We start from the raw sequence: 20,913 nt of genomic DNA, 5'->3' as shown, positions 1-20,913 counted from the left end.
CCTGTGAACTCATGTTACCGCCATTTAAATTTTTTTTTTTTTTAAATTAAGGTAATTAACATTTAGCTATCAGGTGTGTGGAGGATTTTCCGCCCAGAGAGATTTCCACATGTTTCGTCGCCAGCTGCATCTCTCTACCTCGTGAGCGCGCCGTGCCGAATTAGAGAAAGCGCTTATCTCCATCCCACATCCCCCGGGTTCATCGATCCCATCGCGCTCAAGCACACTTATTAAGTTTGGCTCACTCCGCGCTACCTCAACAGCTGCGTGGTGGATGAAATGGATTTCTCGGGCATGGAGCTGGACGATGCGCTAAGGAAATTCCAGGCCCATATTCGCGTCCAGGGAGAAGCCCAGAAGGTGGAACGTCTCATCGAGGCTTTCAGGTAATTAGAAAGTCTGTTTCTTGTCTTGTTTTGACATTGACAAGCATGTATTTGTACTGTATAGTCAAAACAGGGCCGGAATGGGACTAATGTTCAGTCTTGGAGTTTCATGCCACAGACCGGCCCACTTTAAATCATGACCTACAGGGTAGAAATAATGTAATTATAATTGTGCTGTCACACTATTAAAATTTTCAATCGCAATTAATAGCATGCTGTTCATCGTTAACTTGCGATTAATGGAATTTTGTTAAAATGAAAAAATGATATACAGTGTTACCTCAACATACGATCACTTTGAAACACAATCTTTTCGACATCCGACGTAAAAATTGACTCGCCACTTATACGACGATTTATGACAGCGCCGCAGTTTCTTTGTTTCCCCGCAAGACGGATGCACGGCGATATTTTCTTGAGAGAAAATCGACATGTGTTCCAAGAATGTTCGGGCAGGTGGTGAAAAAAGGAAAAAGGCCAGGCTTACCCATGGACTTCGTAATGTTTCGTCGGAAAGTACAATACTAGTCTGTTAGTGAATGTAGCTAGAGGCCGCCTGATGTAAACAGAGCTTTTCTGGTGAAAATTCTTGTGAATAAATCCTTAAACCCTCGAATTCTTCATAGATATGGGCGTAAAACAGTCTCGATTCTTGGTTCAAAGCAAAAAAAAAAAACGTGCAGTTAGCATTTATTTTACGTAAATATGTCGAAGTACAATGATAGTCTGTTAGTAAATGTAGCTAGCGACCGCCTTATGTAAACAGAGCTTTTCCGGTGAAAATTCTTGTGAATAAATGCTTAAATCCCCGAATCCTTTACAGATCTGGACATTAAACAGTCTTCATTCTTGGTTATAAACAACAAAAAAAGTGCAGTTGGCATTTATTTTACGTAAATATGTTGAAGTACAATGCTAGTCCGTTAGTGAATGTAGCTAGCGGCCACCATATGTAAACAGAGCTTTTCCGGGGAAAATTCTTGTAAATAAATGCTTAAAATCCCCAAATTCTTTATAGATATGGACGTAAAACAGTCTCGATTCTTGGTTATAAGCAAAAAATAAAATTGCAGTTGGCATTTATTTTACGTAAATACGTCGACGTACAATGCTAGTCTGTTAGTGAATATAGCTAGCGGCCACCTCAGGTAAACAGAGCTTTTCCGGTGTAAAGTCTTGTGAATAAATGCTTAAATCCCAAAGTCTTTATAGATATGGTCGTAAACCAGTCTCGATTCTTGGTTATAGGCAACAAAAAAGTGCAGTTGCATTTATTTTACGTAAATACGTCGAAGTACAATGCTAGTCTGTTAGTGAATGTAGCTAGCAGTCGCCTTATGTAAACAGAGCTTTTCCAGTGAAAATTCTTGTGAATAAATGCTTAAAATCCCCAAATTCTTTATAGATATGGTCGTAAACCAGTCTCGATTCTTGGTTATAAGCACAAAAAAAAGTGCAGTTGCATTTATTTTACGTAAATACGTCGAAGTACAATGCTAGTCTGTTAGTGAATGTAACTAGCGGCCACCTTATGTAAACAGAGCTTTTCCGGTAAAAATTCTTGTGAATAAATGCCTAAATCCCAAATTGTTTACAGATATGGATGTAAAACAGTCTCGATTCTTGGTTATAAGCAAAAAAAAAAGGGCAGTTAGCATTTATTTTATGTAAATATGTCGAAATCCAATGCTGGTCTGTTAGTAAATGTAGCTAGCGGCCGCCTTATGTAAACAGAGCTTTTCCGGTTAAAATTATTGTGAATCAATGCTTACATCCCCGAATTCTTTATAGATATGGATATAAAGCAGTCTCAATTCTCGGTTAAAAGCAAAACAACCGATATAATGGCCCAAACGTCAGGCTGGCCCACCGGCACTTGTCCCGGTCCTCCCAATTAGCCAGTCTGGGCCTGAGTCAAAGCATCCCAATACCGTAAAAAAACAAAGAAATCTGATATTTTTCAAACAACGTAGTTTTTTAAAAAAAATTCTGCTGTTCCATAAGAAGAAAATGGATGCTCCGATCGAGTGGCAAATGTGTGTCGGTTGTTGCCTCGCAGTCGCAAAACAAACACGAGTTGACGCCGTCTGGCATCTCTGGGATGAACAGCCACCTGTCACCGTTGCCTGAGGTGCACGACGAGGTAAACAAAAAGTGTGGGTTGAGACCTTGGCACCAGCGATGCCCGGGCGGGCATCTGCGTGTTGGAGCAGAAGCGTGAGAGCGGAACAAACCTGAGGGGGTGGGAAGCAATGAAAAGGGCAGAAAAACAAAAGAGGGTGGAGGATTTATAAATAACCAGCGTTGCGTAACGTCCGCCGGCATTGCGTGCCCCCTCCCCTGCTGAGATCAGATGCGCCTCCAAAAACAAGTGGGGTGACGTTGATGCACCCCCTCCACCCAAAACGTGGTGAGGATGGAAAGCAGCAGCAAGCTCCTGTCTGCTGCGTCAGTGTACAAAACAAATGAGCAAAATGGTGCAAGCTGCTCATGTGTACGCTGTGATTTGTAAAGTGGGGCGTCCAAAAAAGCATAGTCATGCTGCATTTCCAACTGTATAATGAAAAGCAATGTTGTATTGAAACACTTTAGCCATATTTGACAGTTCGAGTAATGTTGGCTCTTTGCACAGGATAACGAATACAGTGGGGCAAATAAGTATCTAGTCAACCACCAATTGTGCAAGTTCTCCTACTTGAAAAGATTAGAGAGGCCTGTAATTGTCAACATGGATAAACCTCAACCATGAGTGACAGAATGTGGAAAAAAAAAAATCACATTGTTTGATTTTTAAATAATTTTATTTCCAAATTCGAGTGGAAAATAAGTATTTGGGCAACTGCAAACAAGCAAGATTTCTGGCTGTCAAAGAGGTCTAACTTCTTCTAACGAGATCTAACCAGGTTCCACTCGTTACCTGTGATAATGGCACTCACTTAACTCATTATCGGTATAAAAGACACCTGTCCACAACTTCAGTCAGTCACACTCCAAACTCCACTATGGCCAGAGCTATCGAAGGACACCAGAGACAAAATTGTAGACCTGCGTTAGGCTGGGAAGACTGAATCTGCAATAGGTAAAACGCTTGGTGTAAAGAAATCAACTATGGGAGCAATTATTGGAAAATGGAAGACATACAAGACCATTGATAATCTCCCTCGATCTGGGGCTTCATGCAAGATCTCACACCGTGGCGTCAAAATGATAACAAGAACGGTGAGCAAAAATCCCAGAACAACACGGAGGGACCTAGTGAATGACCTACAGAGAGCTGGGACCACAGTAACAAAGGCTACTATCAGTAACACAATGCGCTGCCAGGGACTCAAATCCTGCACTGCCAGACGTGTCCCCCTGCTGAAGAATTTACACGTCCAGGCCCGTCTGCGGTTCACTAGAGAGCATTTGGATGATCCAGAAGAGGACTGGGAGAATTTGTTATGGTCAGATGAAACCAAAATAGAACTTTTTGGTAAAAACACAGGTTCTCGTGTTTGGAGGAGAAAGAATACTGAATTGCATTCGAAGAACACCACACCCACTGTGAAGCATGGGGGTGAAAACATCATGCTTTGGGGCTGTTTTTCTGCAAAGGGACCAGGACGACTGATCCGTGTAAAGGAAAGAATGAATGGGGCTGTGTATCGAGAGATTTTGAGTTAAAATCCCCTTCCATCAGCAAGGGCATTTAAGATGAGACGTGGCTGGGTCTTTCAGCATGACAATGATCCCAAACACACAGCCAGGGCAACAAAGGAGTGGCTTTGTAAGAAGCATTTCGAGGTCCTGGAGTGGCCTAGCCAGTCTCCAGATGTCAACCCCATAGAAAATCTGTGGAGGGAGTTGAAAGTCAGTCTTGCCCAACGACAGCCCCAAAACAACACTGCTCTAGAGGAGCTCTGCATAGAGGAATGGGCCAAAATACCAGCAACAGTGTGTGAAAAGCTTGTGAAGAGTTACAGAAAATGTTTGGTCTCAGTTATTGCCAACAAAGGGTACATAACAAAGTATTGAGATGAACTTTTGGTATTGACCAAACACTTATTTTCCACTCTAATTTGGAAATAAATTCTTTAAAAATCAAACAATGTGATTTTCAGTTTTTTTTTCCCCACATTCTGTCTCACATGGTTGAGGTTTGACCATGTTGACAATTACAGGCCTCTAATATTTTCAAGTAGGAGAACTTGCACAATTAGTGGTTGACTAAATACTTATTTGCCCCACTTTATTTCAGCGCCATTGCCATTTTCGTCCTTATGCTGGGAACTGAAATGAGTTTCTCACTAGTAGACGTCCAATACATTCGTACGAATGAACACACACCTGGGTAGCAGCGAATGAATGTTCATTCGCTGCTACCCAGGTGTGTGTTCATTCGCTAGCAATGGCAGCCACTGAGTTAATGTTACAGTCAGAGTAGTTTTCAAGCAAATCAAGTCAGATTAAATATAAAACACGAATCGGAAAATAACACCGACACTCTACAAAATGCTAAACTCATCATTAGTTGTCGTAGCGGCTCAACGCGGGACGTAATTAGCGACTCCTTCCACCTTCCACCATGATTTGCAAATAAATTCTTTAAAAATCAAACAATGTGATTTTCTGTTTTTTTTCCCCACATTCTGTCTCTCATGGTTGAGGTTTACCCATGTTAACAATTACAGGTCTCTCTAATATTTTCAGGTGAGAGAACTTGCACAATTAGTGGTTGACTAAATAGTTATTTGCCCCACTGTATATGTTTTTGGATAGTTATTTTGAGATTTGGAGGGATATTTAGGGGTTCCTAAAAGGTTCATTTCGATTTACGTGGAAATTCAGGTTACGTTGCCTAAGTAGGAATGGAACTTGTTCGTAACCCGGGGACTACCCGTACGTCTGGATTTTTTTGTTGCCTTTTACTCATTCCGTCCAATCCAGTTTGACTGGGGCAGTCACATTGGATTGTCTATTGCTATCAACGGCAGCCATTAAGACTTACAAATAAAAATCTATTTTAAAAACACGATCTTTTACACCCGGTCCATGTTTTTCCTCCACTCACTCGACTCATTTAAAAACGGCGTAAACATAGTTTTTTGCCCCATAAAACAAGCACACATACAGCAAAAACTGCTAACCTGGCTCCTGTTGTGCGTATTTGCTGAATATCAACATGAGCGAAAAAGTCCCACGGAGACTTAACGTAGCTCAGCGGGCCTGTAAACCGGCGCCACGAGCTCAGTGTGCAAACGATGACTGCTCGAATTAACTCTTACACCAAGCTCACATTTTCCCCTTTCATTGCAGTCTTATTCCTCGCACACCGTTGTACTTTTGTATTATTTATCCTGGAGCTGGGGAGTATTCATACTTTATGCATTTGACTTGAAATAATCCCTCTCCACAGGGTATACACACGCACAACCTTGTCGACCGGGATTGTACTTACGACACATGATTGGTTGTCTATATTTGGTGGGGTAAAATGTTGTATGATGGGCATTTATGCTCTCCTGGTGTGCACATATTGTACATAAAAGCTTCTGCATGTTTAACTACCATCAAGACCCGGTGGAGTGCTGTGATGCCTGACGTGTTCAACCCTGCAGGACAAATGGCTTTTAAAAAGGGGGATATTTTTCCATAAAGTCATATTAAAGCTATAAATCCAAACGAGCCTTCGTTTTTTTTTTTTTTTTTGTTTTGCAGAATATACTGACCCTTTTTTACTATTTAAATTCAGTAGTGTGCATTGTCATAACTGGACATTCAATCGCTAGACGTCCATCACCATCAGTAGCGCGGGAAGTGGGGTGCTGAGGGTGATGCAGCACCACCTGGTGTCGGGGAGGAAAAAAGTGTTTTGGGAGATTCTATTTTTTTGTTTGTTAAAAATTAAATGAATTAATACTAGGGCTGTCAACCGATTAAAAATTTTAATCGAGTTAATTACAGCTTAAAAATTAATTAATCGTAATTGCAATTATCTATAAAATATGCCATATTTTTCTGTAAATTATTGTTGGAATGGAAACATAAGGCACAAGATGGATATATACATTCAACATACGGTACATAAGGACTATTTGTTTATTATAACAATCAATCAATCAACAAGATGGCATTAACATTATTAATATTCTGTTAATCTATCCGTGGATAGAAAGACTTGTAGTTCTTAAAAAATAAATGTTAGTAAGTTATAGAAATTTTATATTAAAACTAGGGCTGTCAAACGATTAAAATTTTTAATCGAGTTAATTACAGCTTAAAAATTAATTAATCATAATTAATCGCAATTCAAACCATCTATAAAATATGCCATATTTTTCTGTAAATTATATATATATATATTCTGTAAAATTGTTGGAATGGAAAGATAAGACACAAGACGGATATATACAGTGGGGAGAACAAGTATTTGTGTATCAAATACTTGTTCTCCCCACTGTACATTCAACATACGGTACATAATGACTGTAGTGGGCATTTCACTCTACTGTCATTTAAATCTGACTATGCTGTCCTCACTCCGAACCGTCTACTTTTTCCAAAGCTAGACAGCTAGTGAACGACGCCTTAATAATCAGACTTCTTCCTTTTTCATCTGATTTATTAATAAAATAGCCTCAAACCGTTGTCCTCTTTAGACCGTTGTAAAACTACAAAAAAAAAGTACACAAGCATTGCATTAGCAACAACGTTAGCTTAGCACGCTATACAGGTTCACTAAACATAAACAAAAAGCGTCTCATACAAAAAATAGAACATTTCGCTTACTAACATAATATGTACATTCTTTACAACAACCATACTTACGGACAAATCTTGTCCAAGGATCATATAAGCACAACATTACAATGTAGGCGTCAGCCCGAGACGTCGTGCAACCATATTAAACTGGCAAGAAAACCATGTCGCAAAGCGACCACAAGAGTTCGCTGTTAGACAGCACAAAAGGCCTTGCTGTAAAACTTATCAAAAGGCAGAATACTGTCTGAGCGGGACACTTGCGTTAATTGCGTCAAATATTTTAACGTGATTAATTTAAAAAATTAATTACCGCGCGTTAACGCGATAATTTTGACAGCCCTAATTAAAACCCCTCTTAATGTTTTCGTTTTAATATAATTAGTAAAATTTTCAATCAAAAAATAAACTAGTAGCCCGCCATTGTTGATGTCAATAATTACTTACACAGTGCTCATGGGTGCTGAAGCCTATAAAATCAGTCGCACTCAAGCACCAGCAGAGGGCGGCAAAACTCCATAAAACATAATTAACAAGTGGGCATTTCACTCTACTGTCATTTAAATCTGTCTGAGCGGGACATGTGCGTTAATTGCGTCAAATATTTTAATGTGATTAAAAAAATAAATACCGCCCGTTAACGCGATAATTATGACAGCCCTAATTAATACATATACAGTTCTGACCAAACGTATTGGCACCCCTGCAATTCTGTCAGATAATGCTCAGTTTCTCCCAGAAAATGATTGCAAATACAAATGCTTTAGCAGTAATATCATTTATTTTGCTTGCAATGAAAAAAAACACAAAAGAGAATGAAAAAAGAATCATAATCATTTTACACAAAACTCCAAAAATGTGTCGGACTAAAGTATTGGCACCCTCGGCCAATTACTTGGTAGCACAACCTTTAGACAAAATAACTGCGAGCAACAGCTTCCGGTATCCATCAATGAGATTCTTACAATGCTCTGCTGGAATTTTAGACCATTCTTCTTTGGTCAACTGCTCCAGGTCTCTGAGATTTGAAGGGTGCCTTCTCCAAACTGCCATTTTCAGATCTCTTCACAGGTGTTCTATGGGATTCAGGTCTGGACTCATTGCTGGCCACTTTAGAAATCTCCAGTGCTTTCTCTCAAACCATTTTCTAGTGCTTTTTCAAGTGTGTTTTGGGTCATTGTCCTGCTGAAAGACCTCTGAGGGAGACCCAGCTTTCTCACACTGGGCCCTACATTATGCTGCGAAATTTGTTGGTAGTCTTCAGACTTCATAATGCTATTTACATGGTCAAGCAGTCCAGTGCCAGAGGCAGCAAAGCAGCCCCAAAACATCAGGGAACCTCCACCATGTTTAACTGTGGGGACCGTGTTCTTTTCTTTGAAGCCCTCGTTTCTTTCCTTTTAAACTCTGTGTGGATGACTTTTCCCCAAAAAACTCCAAACTCCATCCTGGCTTTTTTAAGTCTCTAAGTCAGAAGTTGGGTCTTCCCAGGTATCCTACCATAGAGTCCCTTTTAATTCAGACGCCAACGGATAGTATGGGTTGACACTGTTGTGCTCTCAGACTGCAGGACAGCTTGAACTTGTTCGGATGTTAGTCGAGGTTGTTTCTCCACCATCCGCACAATCTTTAATTGAAATCTCTCGTCAATTTTTCTTTTCCGTCCACATTTAGGGAGGATAGCCACAGTGCCATGGGATTGACATTTATTGATGGCAATTTTGCTTCTGAAGTTCTCAGACAGTCAGACGGTCTTCTTTCTTCTCTCCATGGTCAATGTGGTACACATAAGGACACAGGACAGAGGTTGAGTCAACTTTAATCCATTTTAACTGGCTGCAAGTGTGATTAAGTTAGTGTCACCACCTGTTATGTCAGGTAAGTAACAGGTGCTGTTAATTACACAAATTAGAGAACCATCACATGATTTTTGCAAAGGGTGCCAATACTTTTGTCCGGCTCATTTTCAGAGTTTGTGTGAAACAATGTTGATTTGTTTTTTTTTTTCATTCTCTTTTATGTTTTTTTTTAATTGCAAGCAAAATAAATGACGATATTACTACCAAATCATTTGTAAACGCAATCATTTTCTTTGAGAAATTAAGCATTATCTGACAGAATTTCAGGGGTACCAATACTTTTGGCCAGCAGTGTAACTTTGGGAATTAAATATACGTACATGTAGGAAAAGTTTTTTGTTTTTGTGAATAACATGGTCACAACCTGACACCTTGCTTGCTACTGGGTCACGTTAAATAAGGTGCTATTGGAAAAGTTAACCGTTGACAGAGGAAGCGTTAAATGGCGCAAAAACAGATTACCGATTTTTTTGTAGACAAACTTTTCTAAAATTCGATTCGAGGTCGACAATGAAGATGATTATTACAGATAGTTCTAACTTTAGTGTCTTTAAACAGGTAAGAAACGTTTGCGTTGTTGCCATATTATTGTTGTTGCTGTTATGTATTCGTGTGCGATTTGTTTTAGTGTTGTGGAAAAGGGGGGGTCAAACTGAGGCTTATTGGTCCTTTTAGTTTTCAAATGAATTTGTTTCTCATTGCGCGGTCTAGCTGCACTTTTTTATGCAATTTAATTCACAGGCGCTTTTATTTCCAATACAAAAACGCCAACACACACTATAGGTAAAATAGAATGCTGTCTTTGTAGTAGCCTAGTAGTCGTGCGTACAGTGGGGCAAATAAGTATTTAGTCAACCACCAATTGTGCAAGTTTTCCGACTTGAAAAGATTATAGAGGCCTGTAATTGTCAACATGGGTAAACCTCAACCATGAAAGACAGAATGTGGAAAAAAAACAAAACAGAAAATCACATTGTTTGATTTTTAAATAATTTATTTCCACATTAGAGTGGAAAATAAGTATTTGGTCACCGACAAACAAAGATTTCTGGCTGTCAGAGGTCTAACTTCTTCTAACGAGGTCTAACGAGGCTCCACTCATTATCTGTATCAATGGCACCTGTTTTAACTCATTATCGGTATAAAAGACACCTGTCCACAACTCAGTCACAAGTCAGTCACACTCCAAACTCCACTATGGCCAAGACCAAAGAGCTGTCGAAGGACACCATAGACAAATTGTAGACCTGCACCAGGCTGGGAAGACTGAATCTGCAATAGGTAAAACGCTTGGTGTAAAGAAATCAAATGTGGGAGCAATTATTAGAAAATAGAAGACATACAAGACCACTGATAATCTCCCTCGATCTGGGGCTCCATGCAAGATCTCACCCTGTGGCCTCAAAATGATAACAAGAACGGTGAGCAAAAATCCCAGAACCACACGGGGGGACCTAGTGAATGACCCACAGATAGCTGGGACCACAGTAACAAAGGCTACTATCAGTAAAACAATGCGCCGCTAGGGACTCAAATCCTGAACTGCCAGACGTGTCCCCTGTTCGCTCAAGGGCATTTAGATGATCCAGAAGAGGACTGGGAGAATGAGTTACGGTCAGATGAAACCAAAATAAACTTTTTGGTTGAAACACAGGTTCTTGTGTTTGGAGGAGAAAAGAATTGCATCGGAAGAATACCATACCCACTGTGAAGTGTGGGGGTGGAAACATAATGCTTTGGGGCTGTTTTTCTGCAAAGGGACCAGGACGACTGATCTGTGTAAAGAAAAGAATAAATGGGGCCATGTATCTGGAGATTTTAAGTGAAAAACTCCTTCCGTCAGCAAGGGCATTGAAGATGAGACGTGACTGGGTCTTTCAGCATGACATTGATCCCATACACACAGCCAGGGCAACAAAGGAATGGCTTTATAATAAGCATTTTAAGGTCCTGGAGTGGCCTAGCCAGTCTGCAGATCTCAACCCCATAGAAAATATGTGGAAGGAGTTGAAAGTCCGTTTTGCCCGACGACAGCCCCAAAACATCACTGCTCTAGAGGAGATCTGCATGAAGGAATGGGCCAAAATACCAACAACAGTGTGTGAAAAGCTTGTGAAGAGTTACAGAAAACGTTTGGCCTCCGTTATTGCCAACAAAGGGTACATAACAAAGTAATGAGATGAACTTTTGGTATTGACCAAATACTTAATTTCCACCATGATTTTCAAATCTCTTTAAAAATTAATGTGATTTTCTGTTTTTTTCCCCACATTCTATCTCTCATGGTTGAGGTTTACCCATGTTGACAATTACAGGCCTCTCTAATATTTTCAAATGGGAGAACTTGCACAATTAGTGGTTGACTAAATACTTATTTGCCCCACTGTAAGCTACCCAGCATGCGTGTGTATTGCAATTGTATTGCAGTAGCATGACAAATTTGGACCGAAACAGCTTTTTTTTGGTTGTGAAACACTAAAAACGATCCTCAGCGCCCCTGATCGCTGTCAGTGGCATCTTAAGAATTAACTACACGATATTCACACCTCCATATAGCCAGCGCTATTGCATGTGCAACCCCGACGTGGTGCAGCAGTTCCACAACCCGGACACTATCTTCATCCTGGCGTTCGCCATCATCCTCCTCAACACTGACATGTACAGTCCCAACATTAAACCCGACCGCAAGATGCTACTGGAGGACTTCATTCGCAACCTCCGAGGTACCTCACAAAAACTTCGGCGTCCGTGATTTTTTTTTTTTTTTCATGTCATCATCCGCCTTTTCCCTGTCTCAGGTGTGGATGACGGCGCAGACATCCCCCGCGACATGGTAGTAGGCATCTATGAGAGGATACAGATGAGAGAACTGCGCTCCAACGAGGACCACGTCACCTACGTCTCCAAGGTGGAGCAGTCCATCGTAGGAATGAAAACGGTGAGCAGAAAAAAATGCCTCATTTCTTGGACAACATCCACCGCCGGATGACGATTTATCACGAGTACATTCTCCGTGCCAAGTCCGTCATGATTCAAGTCCATATCACTATCACCTAGATTGAGTAGTGTTAGTGGAGCTCATTTGTTATCCATTAGAAGGCAGCGAGCACCTCGCCTCGTTACGCTGGCTTCATCCGTCTTTAAGCGCTTCTGGGCCATTTTCGGGGGAAAAAATATCTGTGAATGTGAGTTTGGGTTCTGTTTCCAAGCACAGTTTAACAAAGAGCCATCTGCTCTGTACATGAACCTAGTCAATGACAATTTCTTTTTCAGTCTTATCGTCAATGCGGCAAGGTCTTATATTCTGTGACTAGACGGGTCTGTCGAGGGCTTTTAAAATCGATTACAATACAACAATCTGAACTTTAACCTCTTGCATTTCGCATTCAACGAAGACTCTGAGGAAAAAGTTCCTCTCTCTCATCTCCTGTCGACTTTCTCAATGACATTGAGACTCTGATTGTTGTCATCTTCCTCGCCCCCTCCGTCCCCGTCGATGTTTCTGCTCCCCCTCGCCACTGTGTCAGTGATGGATGGGTAGCCATCGGATGACAAAGGGAGCGTACTCAGAGCCTCAAATGATGGATTGTTGAGACAGGAAGTGACTCCTCCTGCCCACAAGGAGCTGTCAGTTCCACAAAAGGCAAGAGGAGAACGTTTAAGAGCAGATTGTGCATTATTACATAGAATTCACGTGAGTCATGTTAACTCGTCCAATCATGTGGCTCTATCCGTTCTTCTGCTGTGAACCTATATGGGTTTATCACTAGTAGACGTCAATGACATTCAGTGACGTTTATAAGGAGTGATGCACTGACTGAAATAAATCCAATTTAAAGACCAAATGTGAAGTAATTTCATCACATACCAAATAACGTCACAATAAAAGTAATTAAACATTGTTGTATATTTGACAAAATAATCGCGTTTCCGAAGTTCGAGCATGAAAGGGGACGAACCCGGAAGTGATACGTCACACCGCCATACAAAGCCCTTCAAACAATGATTCAAACAGCGATATAAGCGAGAAATCGAGGGCAAGGGAGGAGATCCAGATTTTTGAAGAGTTGGAAGAAGAGGAGGAGGTTGGAATTTTATGTTGGACCTAACATGTATTAGCCAGACGCTAATCAGGATGCAAACAATGTGCCTAGACGACCTGGCATGGAATGGAGACAAGACCCATCGAGATTACAAGATTGGTAAGATATAGGCTGTTATTATTTTCATGATTTGAAGATGCAGGCATTTGCACATAATTTTGTTTTTGTCTATCTGATGACAGACTTCATGTTTAGTTTGGCAGATTGGGCAGCTCTCGTGCATATAAAATAATAATATAAAAACGTTGGGGGGGGGGGAGATGGAGATGAGTCGTTGATGGCTTTCTCCACTTTATTTTGGCAACAGGAAGAAAACAAAATAATAGCGGACTGCCGCCACATTCGACCGCAAAGTTTTGCTTCTCGCTCATCTCCCTCTCGCCTCCTACTACTCACAGCTCTCCAGTCCCAGCGTCTCTTAAACGGATCGTGCATAGTGTCTTGTTATGAGCTTTTTGTTGACAAAGGTATCGAACACGCGACGTGCTGACAAGTTTGTTTCTTTATTAACACATGGAGCTAACAGTACGAACACAGCTTGGGGCTCTTGGCAGGCTGTGTGGAGCAATAGAGCCTGTGCCTCTGTATCACACTACCGCGTCACGTGACCAAAACGAGTAACGTTGCGTGCACTTCAGGGTGCCTCGAAAATCATTATATCAGAATATTACACGCAGTTAGGACATTACAGTATAAAATAATAATATGCATAAATTAGGGCTGTCAAAATTATCGCGTTAACGGGCGTTAATTATTATATATTAATCAGGTTAAAATATTTGACGCAATTAATGTAGATGCCCTGCTCAGACAGATTTAAATGACAGTACAGTGAAACGCTCACTTGTTGTGTTTTATGGAGTTTTGCCGACCTCTGCTGGCGCTTGGGTGTGACTGATTTTATAGGCTTCAGCACCCATGAGCATTGTGTAAGTAATTATTGACAACAACAATTGCGGGCTACTAGTTTATTTTTTGATTGAAAATTTTACAAATTTTATTAAAATGAAAACATTAAGAGGGGTTTTAATATAAAATTTCTATAACTTGTACTAACATTTTTCTTTAAAGAACTACAAGTCTTTCTATCCATGGATCGCTTTAACAGAATGTTAATGTTAATGCCCTCTTGTTGATTTATTGTTATAATAAACAAATACAGTCCTTATGTACCGTATGTTGAATGTATATAACCATCTTGTGTCTTTCCATTCCAACAATAATTGACAGAAAAATATGGCATATTTTATAGATGGTTTGAATTGCGATTAATTGCGATTAATTACAATTAATAAATTTTTAAGCTGTAATTAACTCAATTAAAAACTTTAATCATTTGACAGCCCTAGCATAAATTCATTTACACAACAAATCTCAAGAATTGCATGTAGGTTATGAAAATTAACGTCATACGAAAGAGTCAGAGATTTGTTGGTGAACTGAGAAGCTGGACCACCAAATCACACTCCTGACATTAAAAAAAAAAAAAAAAACTTGAAATTTGCGGCATCTTGGGAGCAAGCAGCCAGGATGCAACTGTATTTCAACATGCCAAAAAGACTGTTGGATTTCCTGTCTTTTTTTCCAAAAAGAAGGAAGATGGTTCAAAACGAGTCAGAAAAGCACCTAGAAAAGAAAGAAAAAAAGGAACGTCCCACAGCATGGCAAGTGGGCATTTGCGTTTTGTTTTCAGCACCATTTTCTGCATAATGTAATGTCCGTAACTGTGTGCGGGCTCATGAAGGGGCCATCGGTCAGCAGAGCGGTGACGTAGCTGGAAGTGAGGAGAAGAGTGCGGCGTGAGAGCGTAGTTGGCGGTCGCATGTTGCAGCAGTCCGCTGTTATTTTTGTTATTTAACTGTTGCCACGATAAAGTGAAGGAAGCCATCATTCACTCCTCTCCTTTCTATTTCCCTATTCGGGCTATTACAATATGTTCCGGGACCTGTCCACGTGCAGTCATCCCTGCGCAGTCATATGTACTTTGCGTTCCGGCACCGTATGATTTACAAATTAAGCACTGTTCCACAACAGATGGCAGCTCTGCTTTGACAAAGTCATTAGTCATCTATCCAAAAATTACACTTTTTTTTGCAAATCCTTGATCATAAGCAGACCGGTTGAGGAAGCAGGCATCTTCGAAGTCCTTGTAGCAGAGAAGATGACTCGATGATGCGTGAAATTCATTCGCTTAGATGTCCATTTACGTGCCCTGCTATCCTTCAGCCACTCATACAACTTTTCTTTAGATTGAGAACAATACATCGCCACACACCACCGTGGCATCCTACCGAGATGCAATGCAACAATACTGTGTGTATGGCGGAATTCCCTCGCAGTTCTCGTTGTGACGTCAATTCCGAAGATTTCCGAAGATTGTCGAAGAAAAGCATTTTCGTTGTCAAGGGCGTTGCTATAGGTTAAACAAAGGATCTGGAAGGGTTGCGTTAAAAAAAATTAACAAAAATATGCTTATAATTGTTAACTATTGATATTATTCAAAAACATGGTTGGCCAACCTGACTTCACATTTGGCCTTTAACCAAAATATTCAAAAGTGCAACTCCTTGGCATTCAGAAACACTAAAAGAAATTAATAAAAAACATTTTGCTGGTCAGTCAGTGTTACTTTTATAGAGCAAGTGCAGGGAAATATAGAATCCCTCCATTCTGAAGAAAAAATGTGGAATCATTCCATTTTGAGTAGAAAATACAGACACACCCAGTTAATTTCCTTTCCTTAATTGGGCCCCTGCCTCAGATTAGATCTGCTCGTTAGTCAGCAGTTAAAAACAGTGTAGTTATCACACCTTGGAGGGCTGCTGGATTCAAAAGAATCATGGCTCCAACAAGAGAGATGTCTCTTGAGACCAAGGAGACGATTATCAAACTTCTTGAAGAAGGTAATGCTACACGTGTGGTTGCTAAAAATGTGGGCTGTTCAGTCAGCTTTATCAACAGTTTGGACCAAGTACAAATAGCATGGCAAGGTTGTTAAAGTTAAGCGTACTGGTAGACCAAGGACGACATCCAGACGTCATGACAAACAACTAAAGGCCATATGTCTTGAAAACAGAAGATGTACAACAAGACAAATGAAGAAATGGGAGGAAGATGGGGTCAAGTTATATGACAGAATTGTGCAAAATTGCCTAAAGGAAATGGGGATTTTCATACAGGAAAGCTAAAAGGAAACCATTGACACTTAAACAGAAAAGAACAAGACTGCAATGGGCTAAGGAGATGCAATCATAAACTGTGAATGACTGGATGAAGGTTATTTTCAGTGATGAGTCAAAAATCTGCATTGGACAAGGTGATGATGCTGGAACTTTTGTTTGGTGACGTTCCAGTGAGATTTACAAAGATGACTGCCTGAAAAAACATCAAAATTCTCTTAGTCCTTGATGATATGGGGTTGCATGTCAGGCAAAGGCACTGGGGAGATGGCTGTGGTTAAATCTTCAATAAATGCACAAGTTTACATTGAAATTTTAGACAGCTTTCTTATCCCTTCAATTGAAAATATGTATCATGCATCATGCCACAGAGCTAAAACTGTGAAAGTATACCTTGTAGAAATACTCACAGTGAATGTCATGGCCTGAAAATATGAATATTGGACATTGGGTGGTGTGGTGTTACATATGGCTGTTCAGGGTGGAGATGGCTTTAGCAAAGAAACTGATCCTCAGTCTGCAGGATAAAAGTAAATAAAAATCAAGCAGTCAAGATAAAATCAGCGATCGTGGTGGGTAAGAAAGAGTAAACGGGTGTCTTTTGAGTCTGGATTTGAAAAGTTAGATGGTATATTGCGAAGATCGAGGGTTAGGGAGTTCCAGAGCTGGGTGGCACAGTGACTAAAAGCTCTGGAACTGAAAGTGGAGAGACAGACACGGGAGACTGAAAAGTGGAGGATAGTGGAGGAGCGAAGTGAACTGGTAGGACGGTTAATAAAGAGGAGAGTGCATAAGTAGGGAAGGGCCAGGCAATGAGTGCTTTAAAGGTAGTGACAACGATCTTGCAGTTGATTTTTTTTTTGTTTGACTGGGAACCAGTGAAGTTGATGGGGGATGGGCTTGATGTGGTGAGTGGTGGAGGTCCAAGTGATGAGGCGTGCTGCTGAGTTTTAGAGGAACTGCAGTTTCTGGAGGGCCTTATTTGGGAGACCAAAGAACAGTGAGGTACAGTAATCGAGCCGGGAAGTGACTAGACTACAGACAAGAGTGGAAGCCGAGAAGGGAGGAGGTGTGAAATGTTGCAAAAGTGGAAATAAGCTGATCTGGTGATGTCGTTGATATGGGGGCGGAAGGAGAGCGTGCTGTCCAAGATGACACCCAGACTCTTAACCTGAGTAGAAGGGGGGATCGGTACATTGTTGATGGTTATAGAGAAGTTATTGTCAATAGAGAGAATGGCATTGTTGCCTACAAGGACGACTTCTGATTTTGAGCTATTGAGAAGGAGGAGGAGGAAGTTGGAGTACAACCAAGAGTTAATATATTTTAAACAGATGGTGAGGGATGAGGGCGGAAGGGAAAATGCATGACAAGAGGTAACTAATGGCTTGTTCCGTATTGAAAGTTTGGTTGGTCTATTAGGAATCAGGTCACACGGGTTCATTTCACTGACATGATGGTTGTGTCATGCTAATGATGTCGTTCCATGCCTCTTCTGGCAAACAGCAAATGTGCGCGTTCCCCGCGGTGGCAAGGTTGTGCAAATGATCTGAAGGGGTGCCGGCAGAAAATGAAAGGCGGAAACGCGTATGTTCTGATCCGATCACAAATGAGACCCGGCTGTGCTTGCGACAGTCCTTCCATTTTATCCGACAATATGATTGGAGCACTCAGCCGGGGTGATTTTGCACAGTCGGGCCTCTATTGTGATAAACCTTTGCGTGACCCCGCAAATGGAGTGCCATGACTGCAACCACGCGGCTCAGAATCAGCATGATCGGATTAGCGTGAGAAGACTCTCTTGAGTGTCATTGGCTGCCACTGACGGCGACGGACGTCCAAAGCATTTGCGGCAAGGGCGTAGGTTTGGTCTCAGCATTGATAGGGACGATATAACATATCAAGATATCCAAGGACTTATCTACATCTGAGGCATACTAAACTACCCTAAGACTTTAACCAAAGTACTCTCATGAAATTCTGATGTGTGATTGTATTCCACAGATTTTTTTTTTTTTTTTTTCGTGTCAGTTCATGTTCATGTCACTGGACCAATTCTTGGATTTTTTTTTTTTTTTTTTTCACTCTGAAGCCACCGTGTTGCATGACCGTAATGCACATACAGTGACGCAAATAAGTATTTAGTCAACCACCAATTGTGCAAGTTCTCCTACTTGAAAATACTAGAGAGGCCTGTAATTGTCAACGTGGGTAAACCTCAACCATGAGAGACAGAATGTGGAGGTTTGATTTTTAAAGAATTTATTTCCAAATTAGAGTGGAAAATAAGTATTAGGTCACCTACAAACAAGCAAGATTTCTGACTGTCCAAGAAGTCTAACTTCTAACGAGGTCTAACGAGGCTCCACTTGTTACCTGTATTAATGGCACCTGGCTTAACTTATCGGTATAAAAAACACCTGTCCACAATCTCAGTCAGTCACACTCCAAACTCCACTATGGCCAAGACCAAAGAGCTGTCGAAGGACACCAGAGACAAAATTGTAGACCTGCAACAGGCTGGGAAGACTGAATCTAAAACCCTGGGTGTAAAGAAATCAACTGTGGGAGCAATTATTAGAAAATGGAAAACATACAAAACTACTGATAATCTCGCGCGATCTGGGGTTCCATGCAAGATCTGACCCTGTGGCGTCAAAATGATAACAAGAACAGTCAGCAAAAATCCCAGAACCACACGGGGGGACCTAGTGAATGACCTACAGAGAGCTGGGACCACAGTAACAAAGGCTACTATCAGTAACACAATGCGCCGCCAGGGACTCAAATCCTGCACTGCCAGACGTGTCCCCCTGCTGAAGAAAGTACACATCCAGGTCCGTCTGCGGTTCGTTAGAGAGCATTTGGATGATCCAGAAGACGACTGGGCGAATGTGTTATGGTCAGATGAAACCAAAATAGAACTTTTTGGTAGAAACACGGGTTCTCGAGTTTGGAGGAGAAAGAATACTGAATTGCATCCGAAGAACACCATACCCACTGTGAAGCATGGGGGTGGAAACATCATGCTTTGGGGCTGTTTTACTGCAAAGGGACCAGTACGACTGATCTGTGTAAAGGAAAGAATGAATGGGGCCATGTATCGAGAGATTTTGAGTGAAAATCTCCTTCCATCTGCAAGGGCATTGAAGATGAGACGTGGCTGGGTCTTTCAGCATGACAATGATCCCAAACACACAGCCAGGGCAACAAAGGAGTGGCTTCGTAAGAAGCATTTAAAGGTCCTGGAGTGGCCTAGCCAGTCTCCAGATCTAAACCCCATAGAAAATCTGTGGAGGCAGTTGAAAGTCCGTGTTGCCCAACGACAGCCCCAAAACATCACTGCTCTAGAGGAGATCTGTAAGGAGGAATGGGCCAAAATACCAGCAATAATATGTGAAAAGGTTGTGAAGAGTTACAGAATACGTTTGGCCTCCCGTTATTGCCAACAAAGGGTACATAACAAAATATTGAGATGAACTTTTGGTATTGACGAAATACTTATTTTCCACCATGATTTGCAAATAAATTCTTTAAAAATCAAACAATGTTATCCCCCCCCCCCCGCCCCCACACATTCTATCTCATGGTTGAGATTTACCCATGTTGACAAAAACTAGCCTCTAATATTTTCAAGTGGGAGAACTTGCAGAATTAGTGGTTGACTAAATACTTATTTGCCCCACTGTAATACAAACAATTATGCAAGTAAGGGTCGGCTAGCTTGACTTCGTTGTTCCTTGTGGAGGACGTCCTGACCGCAGTAGTTTTGCAGGTTAGCAGGTTCACACAGTTTAATGTTATGCTAACTCTGATGCAGGTTGGATTTTCAATGGCAAAATTAGTGGTGTTTCCCCTACCTCCACAACATTGACGTCTTTTTACATTACTTGGAGTCGCTGCTGCTGGACAAAAAACGTCTAACATTCCTCCCCTTTGAAGGGGGCGGAGGAGGCGGCATGTTTTCCGCATGAATCTGTCGGTGCCGTGTTACTGTCAGTGTCTGTGTGTGTGTTTGGGGGGCCAAACTTCCTGGTGGTATGCGGGAATTGAGTAGTTTTGCCTGGACGTGTCCGCAGGTGCTGTCGGTGCCTCACAGACGACTGGTGTGCTGCAGTCGACTTTTTGAGGTGACGGACGTCAACAAGGCCCAGAAGCAGGCGGCGCACCAGCGAGAAGTGTTCCTCTTCAACGATCTCATCGTGGTAATTTAAAAAAAAAAAAAATCATGTCTGGCTTCCGCTCCAGCTGGAGATTTCACACGGCAAATGACAGCTTCAACCTCCCCCTGGCGTCGAATGTACGCTTTAAAGCTTCTTATACTTTTGTGACACCTCCTTTAATTCAGACATCTCTGCGTGTTTCTTCTAATAAAGAAGAGCAGTAGAGATCTGTTCCCCAATGCGGAGAAGCCGGAAGGTTCCGCAGTAAAAAAAAAAAGTGTTTGACTCGGGCCGCGGCACAAATCAAAGACTTCGTGTCGGGCATAATTATTATTCTCATTAGGAGTCACGTCGCGGGTTATCGTTTCAAAGTCGTTCGGCAGCCATCATTATGTAAAATGCTGATCTCACACAAAGGCGAGGACGAAAGCGGTGTCCTCTTAATTGGTGGCTGCGGGAAAAAAGGTTAAAAGACACATTTT

At 41.4% G+C, this 20,913-nt stretch overlaps 1 protein-coding gene across 6 annotated transcripts in view; it reads left to right on the top strand.

Annotated features, from left to right (window-relative positions):
* The window catches only part of iqsec3a (IQ motif and Sec7 domain ArfGEF 3a), a 114,433-nt gene that overhangs the window by 82,406 nt on the left and 11,114 nt on the right, over window positions 1–20,913 (top strand). For all 6 annotated transcript variants that reach the window (XM_057855285.1, XM_057855284.1, XM_057855289.1 and 3 more), the window contains 4 exons: window positions 264–386; window positions 11,543–11,709; window positions 11,785–11,924; window positions 20,348–20,473. In XM_057855285.1, the coding sequence (XP_057711268.1) occupies window positions 264–386; window positions 11,543–11,709; window positions 11,785–11,924; window positions 20,348–20,473 (556 nt within the window). The remainder of the gene's footprint in view (window positions 1–263; window positions 387–11,542; window positions 11,710–11,784; window positions 11,925–20,347; window positions 20,474–20,913) is intronic.

This window comes from Corythoichthys intestinalis, chromosome 13 (genome assembly GCF_030265065.1).
Source record: "Corythoichthys intestinalis isolate RoL2023-P3 chromosome 13, ASM3026506v1, whole genome shotgun sequence".
NCBI lineage: Eukaryota > Metazoa > Chordata > Actinopteri > Syngnathiformes > Syngnathidae > Corythoichthys > Corythoichthys intestinalis.
The sequence above is the reverse complement of the archived record's forward strand: the minus strand, read 5'-3'. Positions and strand labels throughout refer to the sequence as shown.